The sequence below is a fragment of the Lupinus angustifolius genome, chromosome LG20 (genome assembly GCF_001865875.1).
Source record: "Lupinus angustifolius cultivar Tanjil chromosome LG20, LupAngTanjil_v1.0, whole genome shotgun sequence".
NCBI lineage: Eukaryota > Viridiplantae > Streptophyta > Magnoliopsida > Fabales > Fabaceae > Lupinus > Lupinus angustifolius.
Window position 1 is genome coordinate 1,231,216 of NC_032028.1, and position 17,694 is coordinate 1,248,909.

Below are 17,694 nucleotides of genomic sequence, written 5' to 3' on the forward strand. Positions count from 1 at the left end.
AGTTTGAGCAGATTTAAATAAAATGAAATGAGCTTAAAATCACAAAACTATGGACACGTAATAATAGTTTATCATACTCCTAGTCTACTACCACTTAAGTCCTGCAATGAGAAGGTGACAAGTTGATTCCAGTATTATACGTGTTTGTTTTGTAGACAAAATTAGACAATCTTATAGGATCAAAGTGGACATTCTACTTAGGAGCAGTAACCTTTATGAAAGAAGTTTTCTTTTATCGGCAATTATTAGTATGTTAATTGTTACTATGTTAATTGCCGAAAGATATTATCACAATTACCTGAAAGATTCTGTATCACATTACTGACCGTTCGGTGGGAGGTGCAGAAAAGAAACACGAGGTGAAGACGTGGAATATCTGTGTAGCTTTAGAACCAGCTAGGTCCTTAAATTCATCATTCTGATTTCTCTTTAACTTCAATTTCATTTCATTATTCTTCATTATATTCTTCACCTGATACAAGAACGCCATCTGTAACTCCAAATATTGAATCACCATCTCTCCTTTGCTGCCACGCGTGAACTCAATTCATGTCTTCTCCAAATTTATCTCCTATATAAATATATAATCACTTAATCCATCCCATTTAAACACACTCAATAAATCATAAAACTGTTTTTATTTGCTAGAATTACAACTTTGTAATATTTCATAATGAGCCAGGAACAGCCACAGAGACCTCAAACCAGTGATGAAACCAAACCCTTAACTTCAAAAGAAGCAGCGAAGATGAAAACAAGCCAAAAAAGTGGCCCTGGTGTGACTATAGGAGAAGCGCTTGAAGCATCAGCAATGACTCGAGCGGGTGATAAGGCTGTAGATATGAGTGATGCTGCTGCAATACAAGCTGCTGAGATGAGAGCCACTAAGAAGAGTGAGACTGAGGCTGGTGGCGTCGCAGCTATAGCACAATCAGCTGCTACTAGGAACTCTAGGGCTTTACCTTACATGGAAAAGACTACACTATCTGATGTCGTATCGGTAACTCCTTCTCTAATGTGTTAACAACTTTTGATTCAGTAACAATAATGTTATATCTAGACATATCAAAATCTTAAGGCATTAATTACATGAGTCTTTCCTTCTTATAAATTCTTTCACTCCTTCCCGCATATCCAATGTGGGACTTTACACTTAAATAAACCCAACATAATATATATCCCATGTATGTGTATGACTGTATGAGAATGCAGGATGCGAGGGAGAAGCTGCCATCAGATAAGACGGTGACAAAAGAAGATGCAGAGGGAGTTATTGGAGCGGAGATTAGGAACAAAAAGGACATGATAACAACCCCTGGTGGTGTAGCTGCAACGGTTACAGCAGCTGCTACGCTTAATCAAAACAAATGAATAATCTTAGTTCTTCGAAATAATCATTTTCATTTAGTAGCTAATACTATGCAATAGTTCTTTGTACCCAGTTTGTGGTTGTATGTTTTTAATAATACATATTAGCGAGTGATACGTGAAGATCCAAATTCTCAATATTGTACCATCCATATATGGCAACAACATATCATAGGGTTTTAACGTAATGTTCCTGTTAAGTTTAATAATTACGGTGTGTAATATATGTTGCAGAAGAAGATCGTAATCTTGGTGCTACTTACACCATCGATCTCTCTTTTATGTACATTTTCTAACTGGTGTTGAAACAATGGAGTTCTCCATATCCAAATAAAGTAGAATATCACAAATTTTCATACTTATATTTTATACTACACTTTTTGAAAAAAGTGTGGGGGTGTTGGTCTTGACTGCTGAACTTGGTATATATCAGGTATAACATTTTTGAAATTTCTACTCATCTGAAAATCGGTACCAGTAGAAGCTAGATAATGGGCTTTAACTCTAATGTTTTAATTGGCCCAATAGTATTTCCTATCCCGAAAGAGAAGAAATTGTTGATTTTATGGTATTTTCTTTTGTGTGTTATTATCTGACATTTGTTTCTCCATTGAAAAATACATCAATACTTGTAAGGTGAATAGTAGTGAAAGCGGATGGAAAAAACTTTTACGTTTTTCTGGGTTGCTTGGCTCCTGGACTTTAAAGTGGGCTCAAATTTTGTCTTAATAATTTTTTTTTAACTGTTTTTTTAGATAAAAATTGATTCAATATTGCTTAATTAATACTTTTTTTGGTTTAAAAGATTTTTACAAGGAAACAATTCTCGTTTTTTTTTTATATTTTAACTTTTGTTTTAAAAATATTAATTAAACATACTTTAATAATAGTACAAGTTTTACTCTAAATAAATATGTACGTCTGGCCACATGGGTTGGTCTGACTTAGTATAGACTAAGTGGGACATGATGAAGAATATAGAGAGGAATTGTTTCATCCATCTCAAACAAATACTAGAGGATTAATTTTTATATGCTCACACTGATATTGATTAATTTAATTTATCTTGGATAATGAGTTTTGGTTAGAGAAACCACAAATAAAACAAAATCAACGTGACTACTGCAAAATCCACGCTATGACACCTAACATCTTCCATAATTTCATGCAGCAAAAAACCTTGAGATTGTTCTAGTATCTTGATAATTTATGTTTACAAATCCCAGTGTTAATTGAAAATTTTGTTCTTAACGTACGCCAAATAGCAGCATGATAATTAGCACGGAGCAAGTACAATATATACATGCTAGATAAATAATTACTTGTCTGTTTTGCATAAAATACAAATATAATATATGGATAGAGAAATATAGATACTCATTCACAAATCACAATCCATATAGACATTACAGCTCAATAATATTCTTTATATTATGTCTATAATGTGATCTGATGCTAGCTCATTCTTAGCAATTTTACTCAGAACCCACGAGCCACATAGTTAACTATAGAAAAACACATTAATCATATATGGCTATGAAGGATGATTTTTTTAATAGGATTTTGGATTTTAGAATATCTCATATTCTGATTTGAAGGAAAAATAAAGTAATTTATAATTTAACCTCTCAGAATAATCACACTTATCAATGAATGTTTTTTCTAACAAATCATTTAGTTTGTATTATCAAAAGTATCCTCTCACCTTTTATTAATCTTTTTTGGTCCGTGGTTGCCCCTCCTAACAAGTGTAACTCACGGTAATTAAACACCTTTTGGTTATACTGAGGATCTAGTGAGACCTTACGCCACTATACCAACACATTGTTAGTATTATTTTTCATTCATTACCCAATAATACTTCATATTATGCAATTTTTCAGGGATTTTTATTTTTTATTGTCTTTCATCTAGGACAACTGTATATCATGCCTAAAACAAAAATCTAAAATGAATCTAGGATGTTAATTACATTTCATTATTGTCAATAGCTTTATTGTTTTCTTCCATAATGACTATTTATATTGTGTTTGGGTTTTTAATGTACAAAACTTATTTACTTCAAACATAAGATAAAATAAAGTTTCCTTAAAAAACATAAAGTTTTTATGTGCACAAACTTATCCTTAAACATTTGAACGTAACTATATATGCTTAAAAAGAACAAGACATATATGTGTTAGAAAATAGTACCTTGGTCTTTATTTCTGCTTGTGATTGAGCAGGGTTTCCTTGGGTGGGTTCTGCTTCTTCCAATCAGGTGAACAGAATGGTACGTACATTAATAATGCAATACTAGAGTAGGGGCCACTTTCATATCTCATCAAAATTGCAAACCAGGCCAAGCCAGCTCGATAATCATATGGGAACAGAGACAAAATAATAACGGATTTAGTTTGCGAGTTATTTTTTTGGAGGTAAGGGGAAGGCTTAGAAGTCATGAAATACACTTGTAAGAAGTCACTTAAGTTTTCCATTTACTTTACTTCCCCTTCAAAATTCAACTCTCAAATATACACTTGATTATTTTTCAACTAAGAACTAGCTTTATAAAAAAAATATGTTGGCTTAAATTAAGTACTTGCTTGTTAAAATGGATATTTTTCAATTAAGTAAGAAATATTTGTTGTTATTATTGATTTAAGGGTTTAATTACAAAATTTAAAATGCATGAAGACTTCATTGAAAATTTAGTTAATTACAGGAATGCACTTAAATTATATGAATATATTTTAAAAGGTAATCAAATTATGAGGATGAAAAAGTAAGTTAACCAGAAACCTATATATGGAGCTGTTAAAGTAAGTTAACCAGAAACTTATATATGGAAATGTTAAAGAGAGATGAAAAAAAGAACAAGGTGAGATTGGGACCCAAGTTACGACTGGTCCTTATAACTCTTGGATGAATAATGAAAAATAAATATGTTATTTTCACAATCAATACTTGATCATTTTTAGTCGTATTTTAATTTCTAAATGAGTTTTTGAGATGGATGGAGAAATAAAATATTATAATAGATGAAAAATAGATACAATTTAAAGTGTAGTATAAGAAATTGTAGGAATTTTGATAGTTGATATAAGAGCACCAATAATGAAATAATAGCCGTATGTATGATACATCACTTTCTTGTGTGATTACTTTATTGTGGATCTATACATGAAGTAGACCAACCATGACTATTCCAGCTCCAGTCTATTATAATATTGTCTTATACTATTTTCAATCCTTCTTCCTCATAATGGTTTTTATTTTCAAGAATTCAAAATGATTCTTTTTTTACATATGTTATTGACACTCAATACAGATTATATTATCCAAATTATTAATGTATTCACTGTGCCACTTGAAGGCATTTTTTTATTGGTTTGTTCTTTGCTTCTGTTTGATGCTTCTTAATTGTTTCCTTTCCACATGTGCAACTTGCTTTCTTCCCAAACAAAGATACACTTAAAACTCCAAATTATTTATGTAATATATGTTGTCCAAGATTTTGTTTATTGGTTATCTCTACTCAAATAGTTGGGTATACTAATTTTGGTGGAAATATGTTATCTCGAAGTATGTCATCAATTTTGTCCTAAATCAATCACAATAGAGTAAAAATAGACAAAGTCATGAATATTTAATTTTTTTTAAAAGATATGACATATTATGATTGGTTTGAGATATACTTTGAGAACATGTTTGAAAACAATAGATCCTTGTGCACTAATCTTTTACACATTTTTGTTCCCAAGATGATGCCATATAATAATACTGATGAGAATAAAATATCTTATTATATCATAAGATAATTTATTTTATTCAGCAGTACAAGTATTATATGTGTACTATTTAGTTTAGTTTTAAATTTATTTTTATAAAAAATAATTAAACATGACAAATATCATGATTTTAGTGATGGTATGAAATAATTTATCTCTTATATCATTATATAATTTATTGATGTAATAAATGTATGAGAAAGATAAAGGTTGGTTTAGTATTTACAAAAGTGACAAAGATTGGTTGAAGCAAAAGGGTCCTAAAGTTTCAGTTCATGATAAAGCAAGAGCATATATCTTGTCATGTTCACTTTGTTAGCACTTGATATCAAACTCCAAACACAAAAAATGGGAAGCACAATAAACCTTAGAAACTTCAAACTATGTTTCTCAAAATCAACAGAATCAGAAACAACAACAAACCACACTGCCACAGTTCCATCTTCATCACATGATGCTTATAATAATAATAACAACCCACCATTTCCAACTTCACCACCCTTGATCAAGAACTTCAACTCTCTCTATGAACCTGAACCTGAAGTAGCTGCTGATTTAGCAACTGCCTTAGCCTCTCAACGCTTCTTTTTCTCTTCTCCTGGTAATTCAAATTCCCTCATTGAATACACACGACAAAAGCATTCATCTTTGGTAGAGGGTGATAGTGAAAACAAGAATAAGAAGAAGAAGAAGAATAAGGTGTTGTTATTCAAGGGAAGTGTGGCGGTGCCAACTTACTCGCCGGATCCTTATTCAGATTTCCGGCGATCCATGCAGGAGATGGTGGAGGCGCGTCCTGAACTCATGGATGTTAACTCCAATTGGAATATTCTACATCAGCTTCTGCTTTCTTATCTTGCGCTTAATCCAAAACCCACTCATAATTTCATTCTAAGTGCTTTTTCTGATCTTCTCATTTCATTGATGGATGTTACAGTTTCATAAATGTAAATCATTGCTTTCATTTATTAATGTATCTCCTTCTTCATTAATTCTCTTCTATTACTATCTTCCTTAATTAATCCTGAACTAACAATGCTAGTTTTGGTTTTATAGCATGAGATTGAGTTCTCATCATAATATAGTGATAAAGAAATGGATTGAAATTCAGATGGAGCATAAAAATTACCAATTTTTGTCTGCGTCTATGCCTCTTCTTAGATCTTCACTCATTAATTAAACACTTTTGTCTTCATTACAATAGTTCATAGTGTTTGTTATAACAATAATGTAACTAGTCAAATTTGCTTTTGTGTGTACGTAAAGTTAAATATATAAAAATAGATTTTGATCGATTGGGTTTGATTAATTAATAAGTATTGTTGTTGGGCAGTGAAAATAAATAAACAAGTATAAAACTTAAGACTTAATCGTGTTTTGAATGCACAGAATCGTTGCATCAAGACAAGCAATGGCGAGTAAAATAAGAATTAGGAAACAGACAGAAGAAAGGAATCTAAATTTTGTGCCCCTTGCCCATCGTTTTCTATCTCTGCAATCTTTTTTTGTAGGATAAGCCACGCACAAGATTCACTCACTGTTACATTTTTTGGTATTATTTTCCCTATGTTTTTGCTTAAAGTTACAGTGCCTAAATTGCGTGGGAAGCAAAGAAATCGCTGTAGATCTTGTATTTCCAAAGAAACCATGAGTAGCAGTAAAGCAAAAAGAAATGTATATTTTAATACAAACTTATGAAAATAGTGTGGCAAAAAAAAAAAAATCCCCGGTTTATTTCGAGAAGCAGATACTTATTCCAGTGGTTTATGTGCTTTTGTTGTTTTTATGAATGTATCTGATCGACTTCTAAATGAAGACAAATGCTAGGATTTAAAAATTTGTCTGTACACAGCCATATCTCAATCTTGATTTCATACGTGTAATATAAAATACGAAACATTGGTGTTTTACAACACGAGGGGGTGATTTATTGATTATACATTGTTCATCCAAATGAGCATTATGAAATTAGAAAGCAATGAATTATATTTTTTTAACAAAGCTTGTGGTACAAACCCCTCACATTAGAGGTATGTAATAATATGATTATAATAAAGGTTATATTGATGGAGTGATGGTGATACAAAGAATTGCATGGAAAACATTATGCAATCTCTTTTAGCATGATAAGGACTAGTAATTATTTTTTACTATAAATTAGGAAGCACTATATCACGTCACAAGAAACTGCTACAAGAGTGTAATGACTGGATTATATTTCTTCTAGCAAGATAAAGACTACTCATTATGGTTTTTTTAGGAGGTGCTCATTTGTTACCAACGAGGTCCATGTTCCTTCAATTGTGTCAATCTCTAGCACCTAAAATAAAGGCTCTTTATAACACAAGCATTGTTGTACTCCATTTACATCACAATGATTAATAACTATGGGGAACAAGAAACAAAACGACCCTTATGGCACTCTTCCCTCATCAAATAAGTAGGTGCACCTCACCTCCTTAAGTACAAGACCAATGGTTTATGAAATCTATGACCTATTAAAACACATTGCTAGATATCCCTATATCAATGGATACCCTCAACAGGTAACCCACTTATAAAACTACAAATGGAACACATAAATCAACTGGCTTGGTTTGACAGAACTATATTGCCTCAGTACTAGCACATGAAGTACTGCCAGACGATGCCCAACGAGGACTCACGCCAGCAGTGTTTGGGGTACACAATGATGGAGGGTTACTCCGTGTAGTTTGATCGAGCTGCAGATCAGGCTCAGCTAACTCTGAAGACCCTGCAATGTCAGGTTTAGTATCCACAAATATGCCTTTATCAGCAGGAAGGAAATTGACCTCAACTACACTTGGTGCTTCACTTCTCTCATTGACACCATCAGCAGTGTTCTCACGAAAACCTGAAGATGCCACTATGGATTGGCAAACTCCAGGATTGGGTGCTTTGACTGAACATATTTCTGCTTCATTCCAATTCAGCACACTAACCATACTGGAACCTTTTTCACAATTAGCCACAGGCAAATCTTCGGCAATGTTATTTTTTACGTTTGTTGTGAGGACTGCTTCACCGGCGGCACAATCACTGTTGGTGTTGGGTCTACAATAAGAAGCAGTGTTCTCACGAAAACCTGAAGATGCCACTATGGATTGGCAAACTCCAGGATTGGGTGCTTTGACTGAACATATTTCTGCTTCATTCCCATTCAGCACACTAACCATACTGGAACCTTTTTCACAATTAGCCACAAGCAAATCTTCAGTAATGTTATTTTTTACATTTGTTGTGAGAACTGCTTCACCAGCGGCGCAATCACTGTTGGTGTCGGGTCTACAATAAGCAGCACAACCATTAACAGCTTCAGCTTGTACATCTGATCCTTTGAAGTATGGCTGAACACAGTCAGTTTTGCTTTTCAGTTCATGTCCTTCAGCAGCTTCAGTGCTAATATGGGACAAACCAAGACATTGCTTTTCCTCGTAAGTAACACAGCATTTGTTCAACTGGCTATCCAAATCTATTAACTTCTGATCATGGTCCAATCTGGCACAATCACGGACATTTGCAGCTTCCACCGCCATATTTTCATCAACAGCCTGACATACAAATTGACATGTGACATCTGGAGATTTATTATGATGTATAGTGTTGCTAGTGATGACAGGTGCGTCATTCAATGATCCCTTAGGAGGCTGAAAATAAGATTCATTTATCTGACATGCATTAGAGGGAGGGATCCCAGCAGAACTGATCAAGTCAGATCCAGATGAGCCCACCCCATCACATCTATTTGCTACCTCGTGTATTGTATGACTCTCCTGAAGATTAGAAACTGCAACAAATTGCAATATGCAAATATTAACTTCAAATTTTCAAGGAAAGATAAAGTATAGCATAAAATGACCTGCCAAGTGTCTTGGAAAGTGTACCTTCTATTGGAATCAAATTCTCACCAGCTACTTTATGCTTGGGTATCTTTTTCTGTAACATATCTACATGAGGGAATACCACAAGATTCATGTTATTTATTAAATTCTTGCTTGTCAAGTCAAGTGGCTCAAACCCAAAAACAGACGTCCATGTTTCTCTGAGTTCTGAGATAGCTGGTATGACCAATAAATCAACATTTAAAGAGCTGAGTGCCTGGTAATAATAGTTGAAGAAAGATAAGTTTTGAAGTTAGCAAAACAAAAAGGTCCAAAGACTACCAGATAAAATGAATAAAAAATCAAGAACAAAGAAGATGACTCTACAGAAGTACAAGTTAAAAATTACCAACATATAATGCATCAAATTGCAAAATGATTCTGTCGGGTGATAAGATTAATCATCTAATCTGGGCCCTTAGCTAAAACTTTTCTTGACTGTCAAATAATATGAGAAGATGAAAGTAATTGTTGAATAAATTATAGTCCTTTATTTTTATGATTCAGTGCTATCAAAAGCACTATACCTGTAAGAACATGAAAATGAATAGCACTTACAAAATCTACTTTCGTTTTCCTCACTTCCTAGAAACAAAAGTAAAAATATCAATATGAGTACCCTTGTTGAACTAAACTCTAGGTATTAATTAAGTTAAATGTCCAATGTTTCTGCAACTAGCTAAAATGGTATCCCACCCTTGAGGTACTATGGCACAGATCAACAATCATTTACTTTTGCAAAATGCGACAGAACCAACAATACCCAGGGGGAGAAATAAAAGGCAAACAATACATAATTTCAAAGAACGGAAACCTAAAACTTCTAGAATAGTTCTGTACATACTTCCAAAGAACAAAAACCTAAAACTTTGAAAATAGTTCTGTATGAGTATGACTCATGTAAGGACCAAAGATTAGTCAAAGTTTATCCAACTAGAAGTGAAGAGACAACTATAACATTCCTGAACTTACACATTCAATCGCATTTAGAAGTCGGCGGCACATTCCTTGTCGCCTATACATGTAACGGGTCCCAATAAATGGCATCTCTGCTAGTTTGTTCCCATGGATCCTATTTGACAAATTAAAAAATTCAAGTAATCAAAATCTCACTCTTCCATAAACAAAAAAGGAACTTTACAAAGTATATGGTGGATAATGTGTCTTAGATATAGGACAAAGGAAGGACAGAATCAATGATTATGAACAGATGAATAAGTTAACTTCACAAAAGGGTATATTTCTAAGCAGCAAATCAGGTAATATCCTACCAATAGGATATTGGTCTCACATTATGGAGGTTATGTGAGATAGAACAGACCCAAATACAACAAACTGATGGTAACTCAAACACGTACTACTGACATTAAACATAACCATTTGCGGTCAAATACTAAAGGAAATTAAATAATTATTGTTCTTCCCGCAAAAAATATTGAAATCCATACCCAGTCTTTCACTCTGCACATGTACTAATTATGGACAGCTTATAAACTACATAAAAGCATTCATAGCCAAATCTAAGATTTAATTGAAGATTTACCTTATAGTTGCTGCAGAGATGACTTCATCACCTCTCTCTAGAATTGCAGTAACAAATCCACTGTAGTTCAGTCGTTTGAAGTTTGATCTGACAGAGAAAATAAGAAGATAAATATATTTGAATTTTAATCTGCGAGTATTGCACATCACAAGTTGTCACTTTCTATGAAGCACCGATACTGATACGAGTATCGGATACGAACATAATAAACATATAATTATTGTTATGAATTCCAAATAAGGAACATATTTTGTAGACATTACTAATACTAAATGAAATTCATAATGTCATATGATGATCAATCCCATTTAATCAATGATCAATATTATGTATATGCATTTCCTATTCATTCTCTATGCAATAGCGTGTTTTGTTTTATTCTCATTCTACAAGTCTACTTGGTAGATTGCATATTATATTTTTCTCTTCTACTTAACTGATTTTGTTATGTCTTTCTCTCTTTTAAAATGCTATTGTATGGTATTTTGGGTGTCTATGAAGTATCAGAAAATATTTTAAGAGTATCGGAGAGTATCCATAAAGTATCGGATTTATAAATTATTTATTTTTCAACAATATAAATTCGATATGCTATGGATACACATCGATGAAGTATCAGAGGGTATCAGTATCGGATACGTGTCAGACACGGATACGTGAAGGTTATTGAAGTGTCGGTGCTTCATAGGTCACTATGTACTTCAAATATATCTCAACTACAAAACAAAGGGCAAGATCCTTTTTAATTATATATACTGCTCCTTCATATGTCAACATATTTAAGGACGAAATTAAAAACAATTATTGTCAATAACAAAATATCAGTGCAACTCAACATTTAGTCCATCTCGTGAAAAGTGGGTACAATGGTTTATAAGAAAGAGGTCAGGTGATCTTACCCACAATTATATAGAATACTGTGGATCAGATTTGTCCCACTTCTATGATCAATATATGGCATGAAGCACTCATCCATAATTGTTAATGTAACAGCCAGCTTGGAATTACATTCAACCATCTCATGTTTTATCTCAGAAGCGTCAAAACCAACATCTGACCGTCGAATAAAAGACCAAGAAAGTCCATCTCCAATTTCATGTTTAACCCCAAGAAGCATTTTGAGATTCTCAGATAACTGGAAGGGCAAAACAACAAAATATATTAGTTTGATTATGGCGACTAGCAAGGAGGAAAATGTCTACAGATTGAGCAATATCATCAGTGAGAGTGCCTTTTAATGTGGACTAGAAAGCGAGTAAAATTAAAGAAACATCCAAGAATATATTTTAATTATTTCATTGTGATATAGTATTCTTAATTAAAGCATAAATTTTAATTATTGCATATGACAGTAATGAGGAAAATATAATTATCAGCTGATGCACAGTGCACATTTGTTGGCAAGTCTACTAGTGTTAAAAATCAATAGCTGATAATTGACCAAACCATTAAAACTTTGTCTACTATTGCAAGTCAAACATTTAATATAACTCAAGTTACCACTAATAACTTAGTACCAAACAATCAAATCAGGCCAGCTAAAATTCCTAAAGTGATCAAGATTTAGGAACGTGAATAAATAGATCATACTTGATCACATTTGTTTCCACAAAAAATGGGATCTCTGGAATCATCAGTATTGGCACCATTTGCCTCAATGCAAGATCTATGATCTGCAAAACATAGAAAGTCGGGAAATAAAGTGACTCTGCTTGAGAATTGAGTATTTAATTAACAAAGAATATATGTACGCAAAGGAAATACATTTTTCCTGGCATGAATGGCATGTCAGTAATGTAGACAAAGTAAAATCATTGTTGCTGTCCCTTTGGTTTGAACTTTCTCCAGCGAACCCACAAAATTTGCAACAACAATAAATGCAGTGCCAGTCACCAGATGGGAACTTCTGCAACCAAAAAATAGATACCAGTACAAACATTAATTTACACTATTTTCCATATGCAGCTATAACATGGATACATATAGAAACTATTACAGTATAGACATAACAATAAGATCTCCCCATTACTTCACACGTGAAATGATCCAGAAATTCAGAAGTCTACGCCATCACAAGTTTTCCAACAATGGACTTATTGTTATCACTTATCAGAAGTTAATATTTAGGGCTTTCTATGTTAGTGCATGCCATAATTCCCAAACACAATGTGTTAATAACTGTGGGAACAAGCATATCAAGTAGCCTTCGACAGAAAAATTGAAAAGATAACCTAAAAGCAAAAGGAAAGATGATGATAAGAGTCAACAAAAACTGCACAAAGTTTCACAGAAAATTGAGTCTCTGTAATGGGACAATGAAAATGAATGAAAAGAGACATGATAGTTCAGAACAATGTGAAACAACAAAAGACCTATATTAAGATTAATTATAAAATTCTCATGTTAATGCATCAAGATACATACTTTTATATCCAAGCAGCTTTGGTGGAATGTCGATGGGCAACCATCACAACAGATCAGGTCTCCACCATCTCCACAGACACCACATGTATCGTCATTTGGATCTTCACCCACGGTATCAACAAAATGAAAACCTTTACGTTCAAACTCATCTTGTTTAAACCATGAATCTAGCAAGCATTGTAAGAGAGAAGTTCCTCCCTCCGTATATATATTTTTAAGTGGTTCAGAAAGTTTGCTTCCTGCATGAGCTTCAAAGTCTGAAATTGTTACTATTTCATTACAGCAACCACAACGAATGCCATCTCCTGTTATCCTACCCTCCATTGGCACAAGCTCCCTTCTATTATGCATATAATGAACCTTCTGGTTTTGCACAATCGTTCCCAAATCGATCATCCAGGCAAGCACAGTTCGCTTTCCATTGTAAGGTACATAGCCATCAGTTTCTGAATCTATCTCCTCCTCTGCATTGCGAACCAATGGAGCACATCGCTTCTTGTTTTGCATTTTGTGTCGCTTATGATCCCTGACCATGACTGACATTCTGCTTGATGTCGCATTGCCTGCTTCATGAGGTGGCCGTTTCCTTTTAATTTTTCCCTTGCCTGCACCAGAACCCAGTTTCTCTTTTTTCACTTTTCTATTGACTCCATCAACTGTCTTTCCACTCTTTCCCCCCTTTGGCCTTGGTTTATTTTTATCAATTCTTTCCTTGCTGATTACCTTAGTCAATATTTTGTAATCCTCTTCTGGTATTGGAGTAAATTTGAAACCTGGTCCATATACCTTACCTTCACCATCACCAGCTTCATAATGGTTCTTAAGTCTATTGTAAGCCAAGGTGATTGACCAGTGTGTCTTTCCATCAAGACTAACATACACTGCATCACGATACTCTCTTCCATTCCTTTGTCGATAATCAACTGTCCAGCCTGCAGCTGAGAGACGCTCCATTATTTGTTCCCTCACCAGCTGTCTATCTTTGTTACTTACACTTTTATCACCAACAGGTGGTTTCACTGTATTTGATGTCACCGGTGAGGCTATTCCATTGTTTTCAGTTTTCAAAACCTTCACAAATTTATTATTCTTGACTGCAGAAAATCTATTCTTTTCTAAATCTTTCTCAGCAGCTCTCCCTGAGTGCATATCAGGAACTGCATTCACATTTGCACTATCTTTGGCAGTTAAACCTTTTTTACCATTTTGAAAGCCCACCTTTCCTTTTCTATTATGTGCCATTTCTGGGAGGTGGTCTTGTAGGCCAGCTTTGGGAGGTCTTCCACGCTTACGTATAAATTGATCACCTGATTGGCCTTGCTCATTTGGCCTTATTATGGGTGGTCTCCCACGCTTACGTATCAATTGATCACCTGCTTGGCCTTGCTCATTCGGCCTTATTATGGGAGGTCTCCCACGCTTACGTGGCGACAACTGAACAACAAATTGATCTTCATCTCTCGGCTCTATTTTGGGAGGCCTACCACGCTTCCTTTTCAAATTACTCTCGCCCCCTTTCTGTTTCTGCCTAACCTTTTCATTGTCATGACAGTCACTAACAATTTCATCAGCTTCACCATATTCCTTCTTAACTTCTATCTTCTCAGGTCGACCACTTTTATTACTTTTCCCAGGAAGGGCACTGCTGTTATCTCCATTACAAGATTCCGTATCGTCTCCCCTCTTTGACCTAGAGCGCAATACTCGACCACCAACCAACACACTATCATTTGAAACTCCTTTTTTACTCTTGCATGTCTCAACATCTTCTTTATCGCTGCTACCCCCGCCACTACAACAACCCTTATCACTCACTTCTTTTTTACTCACCTCTGACTCAGCATCAGCTTCTCTAACGCTGCTCCCACCTCTACCACTACTACAACCCTTCTCAGCATCATTAGCTAAATCAGCATTCCCACTCGGACTTTCGTTCAAATCAAAACCACATTCTTTTTTCACCGCACATCCAACCTCCTCCTCCTTCTCAGTCGTTAAGTTCAACCCCTCCTCTTGTTGTGGCAGAGGAGAACCCTCAACATTGAAATCAAAACTCTTCTTTTCCACTCCGCCCCTTTCAACAACTCCTCCAGCACCGGAATCATTCCCTAACCGAGCACGAGATCTCAAACCCTCCCTCATTTCTAACAAAACCCTAAGTACTAAAAGACTAAAGACTAAAGTGACAAAAGCAACACCAAACGCATAAAACACTTATTTAATCCAAATCGATAAAAAGAAACCTTACAATTATAGTTCAAAACAAGTCAACAAGGAATTCCCTGTGCAATAAAAAAACAAACAAAGGATTAAGTTAAGAATCATAAGAAACTGAAAGAGAATGATCGGATCAGAAATGAAATGCGAGAAAGGATAGTAACATACCAATGTGGGAAGAAACCTATGCAACGAATCAGTTAGTTCCGTAAAGGTTATAAGAGTCATGGCGTTTCGATGTTACTTCGGAATTTGAGGTTTTAGAGCGAGAAACAGATATATAGAGAGAGACAAAGAAAATGGGTTTGGGGACATAATACAAATATAATTTGGGAGGGGATTCATGATTGAAATTTTCAGTTTACCGCTTTTCTATATTTTATTGGGATCTTTTTTCTTTTATTTGGAAGAATATTAATAAGTATCAGATCTCCACATGTGTGAATTGTGATTATGTTCATCTATAGTTTTAAGTCATGTTATTCGTATGTTTGTTAATGTATAATTTTAATGTGTATTATTTATATAATATTGTTGAGTTTAAGATTTGTGCATTGATAATGTAAAGTTTTTTACACTGTCAGCACATCATCCACTGATTTGTATTACTTTTGTTTCAGAGTCAATGTTAGTTAATAAATCAATGGTAGATGATTGACTAACAGTGTAAAAAACATTTACACTGTCAGTATATACATGTTAAATCAATTGTTACATAAATTTATACAGAATAGACATATTATATTTTATTCCATTTTTAAGAATTAATGTCCATTCAATATGTATAATTAATAATAGTAAAAAAATATTTATAATATAGAAAACTCTTTGGTAATTTTAAGTGATGTTTAGTGATTTCTTCACATAATTTTAAGTGATGTTATTGGTTAAACCGAAATTGTGTTTAATAAAAAAAGTGAATCCTTTACTAACACACAGTTCTTATTTAGAAATCATTTTAACTAATTCACATAGATAAAAGGTAGTAATTGTCTAAAACTTATCACCAGTTATGTCAACAATTCAAAATTAACCTGCTTTTGAAACATCATCAAAGTCCATCTACTTCTCTTTCAAATTTAATTATCACTCTACTATAAAAATATTCTACCATTATTATATCAAAGTAAAAATATTTTTGTAATATGAAGGGAGTAAGAAATATGAAAATATTTGAGATACAATTGGTAATTTGGGATAGTCACATACCTTGAGCAAGTGTAGTAAGTGTGACCACTCTAGGCCACAACCATAATATATTTAGTCAAATACCTTTATTTGTTTATTTTATTAGTATATTTATCTTTATTGTTATAAAGCATATAATGAATTTATTACATTTCTAGTTTTACTTTGTATTCAATTAATTAACATGATAATAGATACGATATGATTAAGACTCTTCAAATTTTAAAATTCACAAATGATATTATTTTATTCAGACTTTAGTTTTAAAGTTTCATGTAGTCTTTAGAAGATCAATTTTATTGAAAAGTTTGCGGCACATAAAGTATGAATATCTAATAGTTACACATTTTCTTTAATCCTCGTCATCAACGGTCTGACTATAAATTATTTAATATTACAATAATATTATAATTATATTCAGAATAAAAAAACTATTTTTTATATCTTATAAAGCAAACCATCAATTGTCAAACTATTTTTATCAAAAATACTAAGATATTGAATCACTTTGAATTTTTCTTTAAACACTCTATGGTGGAATGTAGAGCAAGCAATACTTACTTTTTTGGTTTAGCACATTTTTTAATCCAAAGTAGCATCCTTTATTATGTGATTTAAGGATTATTTCATTTACAAAAAAAAATATTCACTAATAATATGTGAATTTTATATATTATTAATGTATCATTTATCGTTCATATTTAATTATTATTAAATCAATAAAAAATTACTGAAAATAAAAAATAAATAATGTATTAATTATATATAAATATTTTCACTAAACATATAAATATTATATTCTGTTTCTTTTGTTATGCATCATTATCTCTGTAAATGTTACTAGTACTAATCAAAATTTTGACATTTAATCTTTGTATAACACCAATAAATATAGTAAACTTTATATCATTGTCACAACTAAATAAAAATTAAAGCAACAATACCCACTTAATTACTCTGGATTGCATGTTCAAAAAAAGTTAATACACAAGCACTTAGTTTTGATTAGTATTTTCCACTTTAATTTTTTATATTACTATTCAATATGTAATATCATCACAATATTAGAAAATTCAGAATCATCTCCACTACTTTGTTAATTTTACTAACAGTTTTTTTAAGAACAGAAATACCATATATCATTATATTTAATAAATAAAAGTGTTTTACCATATTATTATAGCATAATATTTTTGTGTTGTTGGATTCCATTTATAAATAGGATCATCACATCAAAGTTAATAACTACTGTACATGCTCTATTAATAAAGAGCATCCTTAT

The 17,694-nt window shown here is 32.9% G+C and overlaps 3 protein-coding genes across 3 annotated transcripts; 2 read left to right on the top strand and 1 right to left on the bottom strand.

Moving 5' to 3' along the window:
- Window positions 674–1,597, top strand: LOC109335387 (late embryogenesis abundant protein 3). Its single transcript, XM_019571523.1, has 2 exons — window positions 674–1,000; window positions 1,213–1,597. Exons 1-2 carry the CDS (start codon window positions 674–676, stop codon window positions 1,369–1,371), a joined length of 486 nt encoding a protein of 161 aa, XP_019427068.1. The 3' UTR covers window positions 1,372–1,597.
- On the top strand, window positions 5,344–6,137 carry LOC109335633 (transcription repressor OFP16-like). The gene has a single exon (XM_019571789.1). It carries the CDS (start codon window positions 5,442–5,444, stop codon window positions 6,081–6,083), a length of 642 nt encoding a protein of 213 aa, XP_019427334.1. The 5' UTR covers window positions 5,344–5,441; the 3' UTR covers window positions 6,084–6,137.
- LOC109336324 lies at window positions 7,327–15,549 on the bottom strand. The gene is given in 11 exon segments (XM_019572850.1): window positions 7,327–7,751; window positions 7,754–8,013; window positions 8,245–8,946; window positions 9,044–9,257; window positions 10,013–10,112; window positions 10,584–10,670; window positions 11,483–11,718; window positions 12,174–12,256; window positions 12,348–12,489; window positions 13,008–15,289; window positions 15,409–15,549. Coding segments are annotated over 10 exon segments (3,996 nt in total). The 5' UTR covers window positions 15,150–15,289; window positions 15,409–15,549; the 3' UTR covers window positions 7,327–7,721.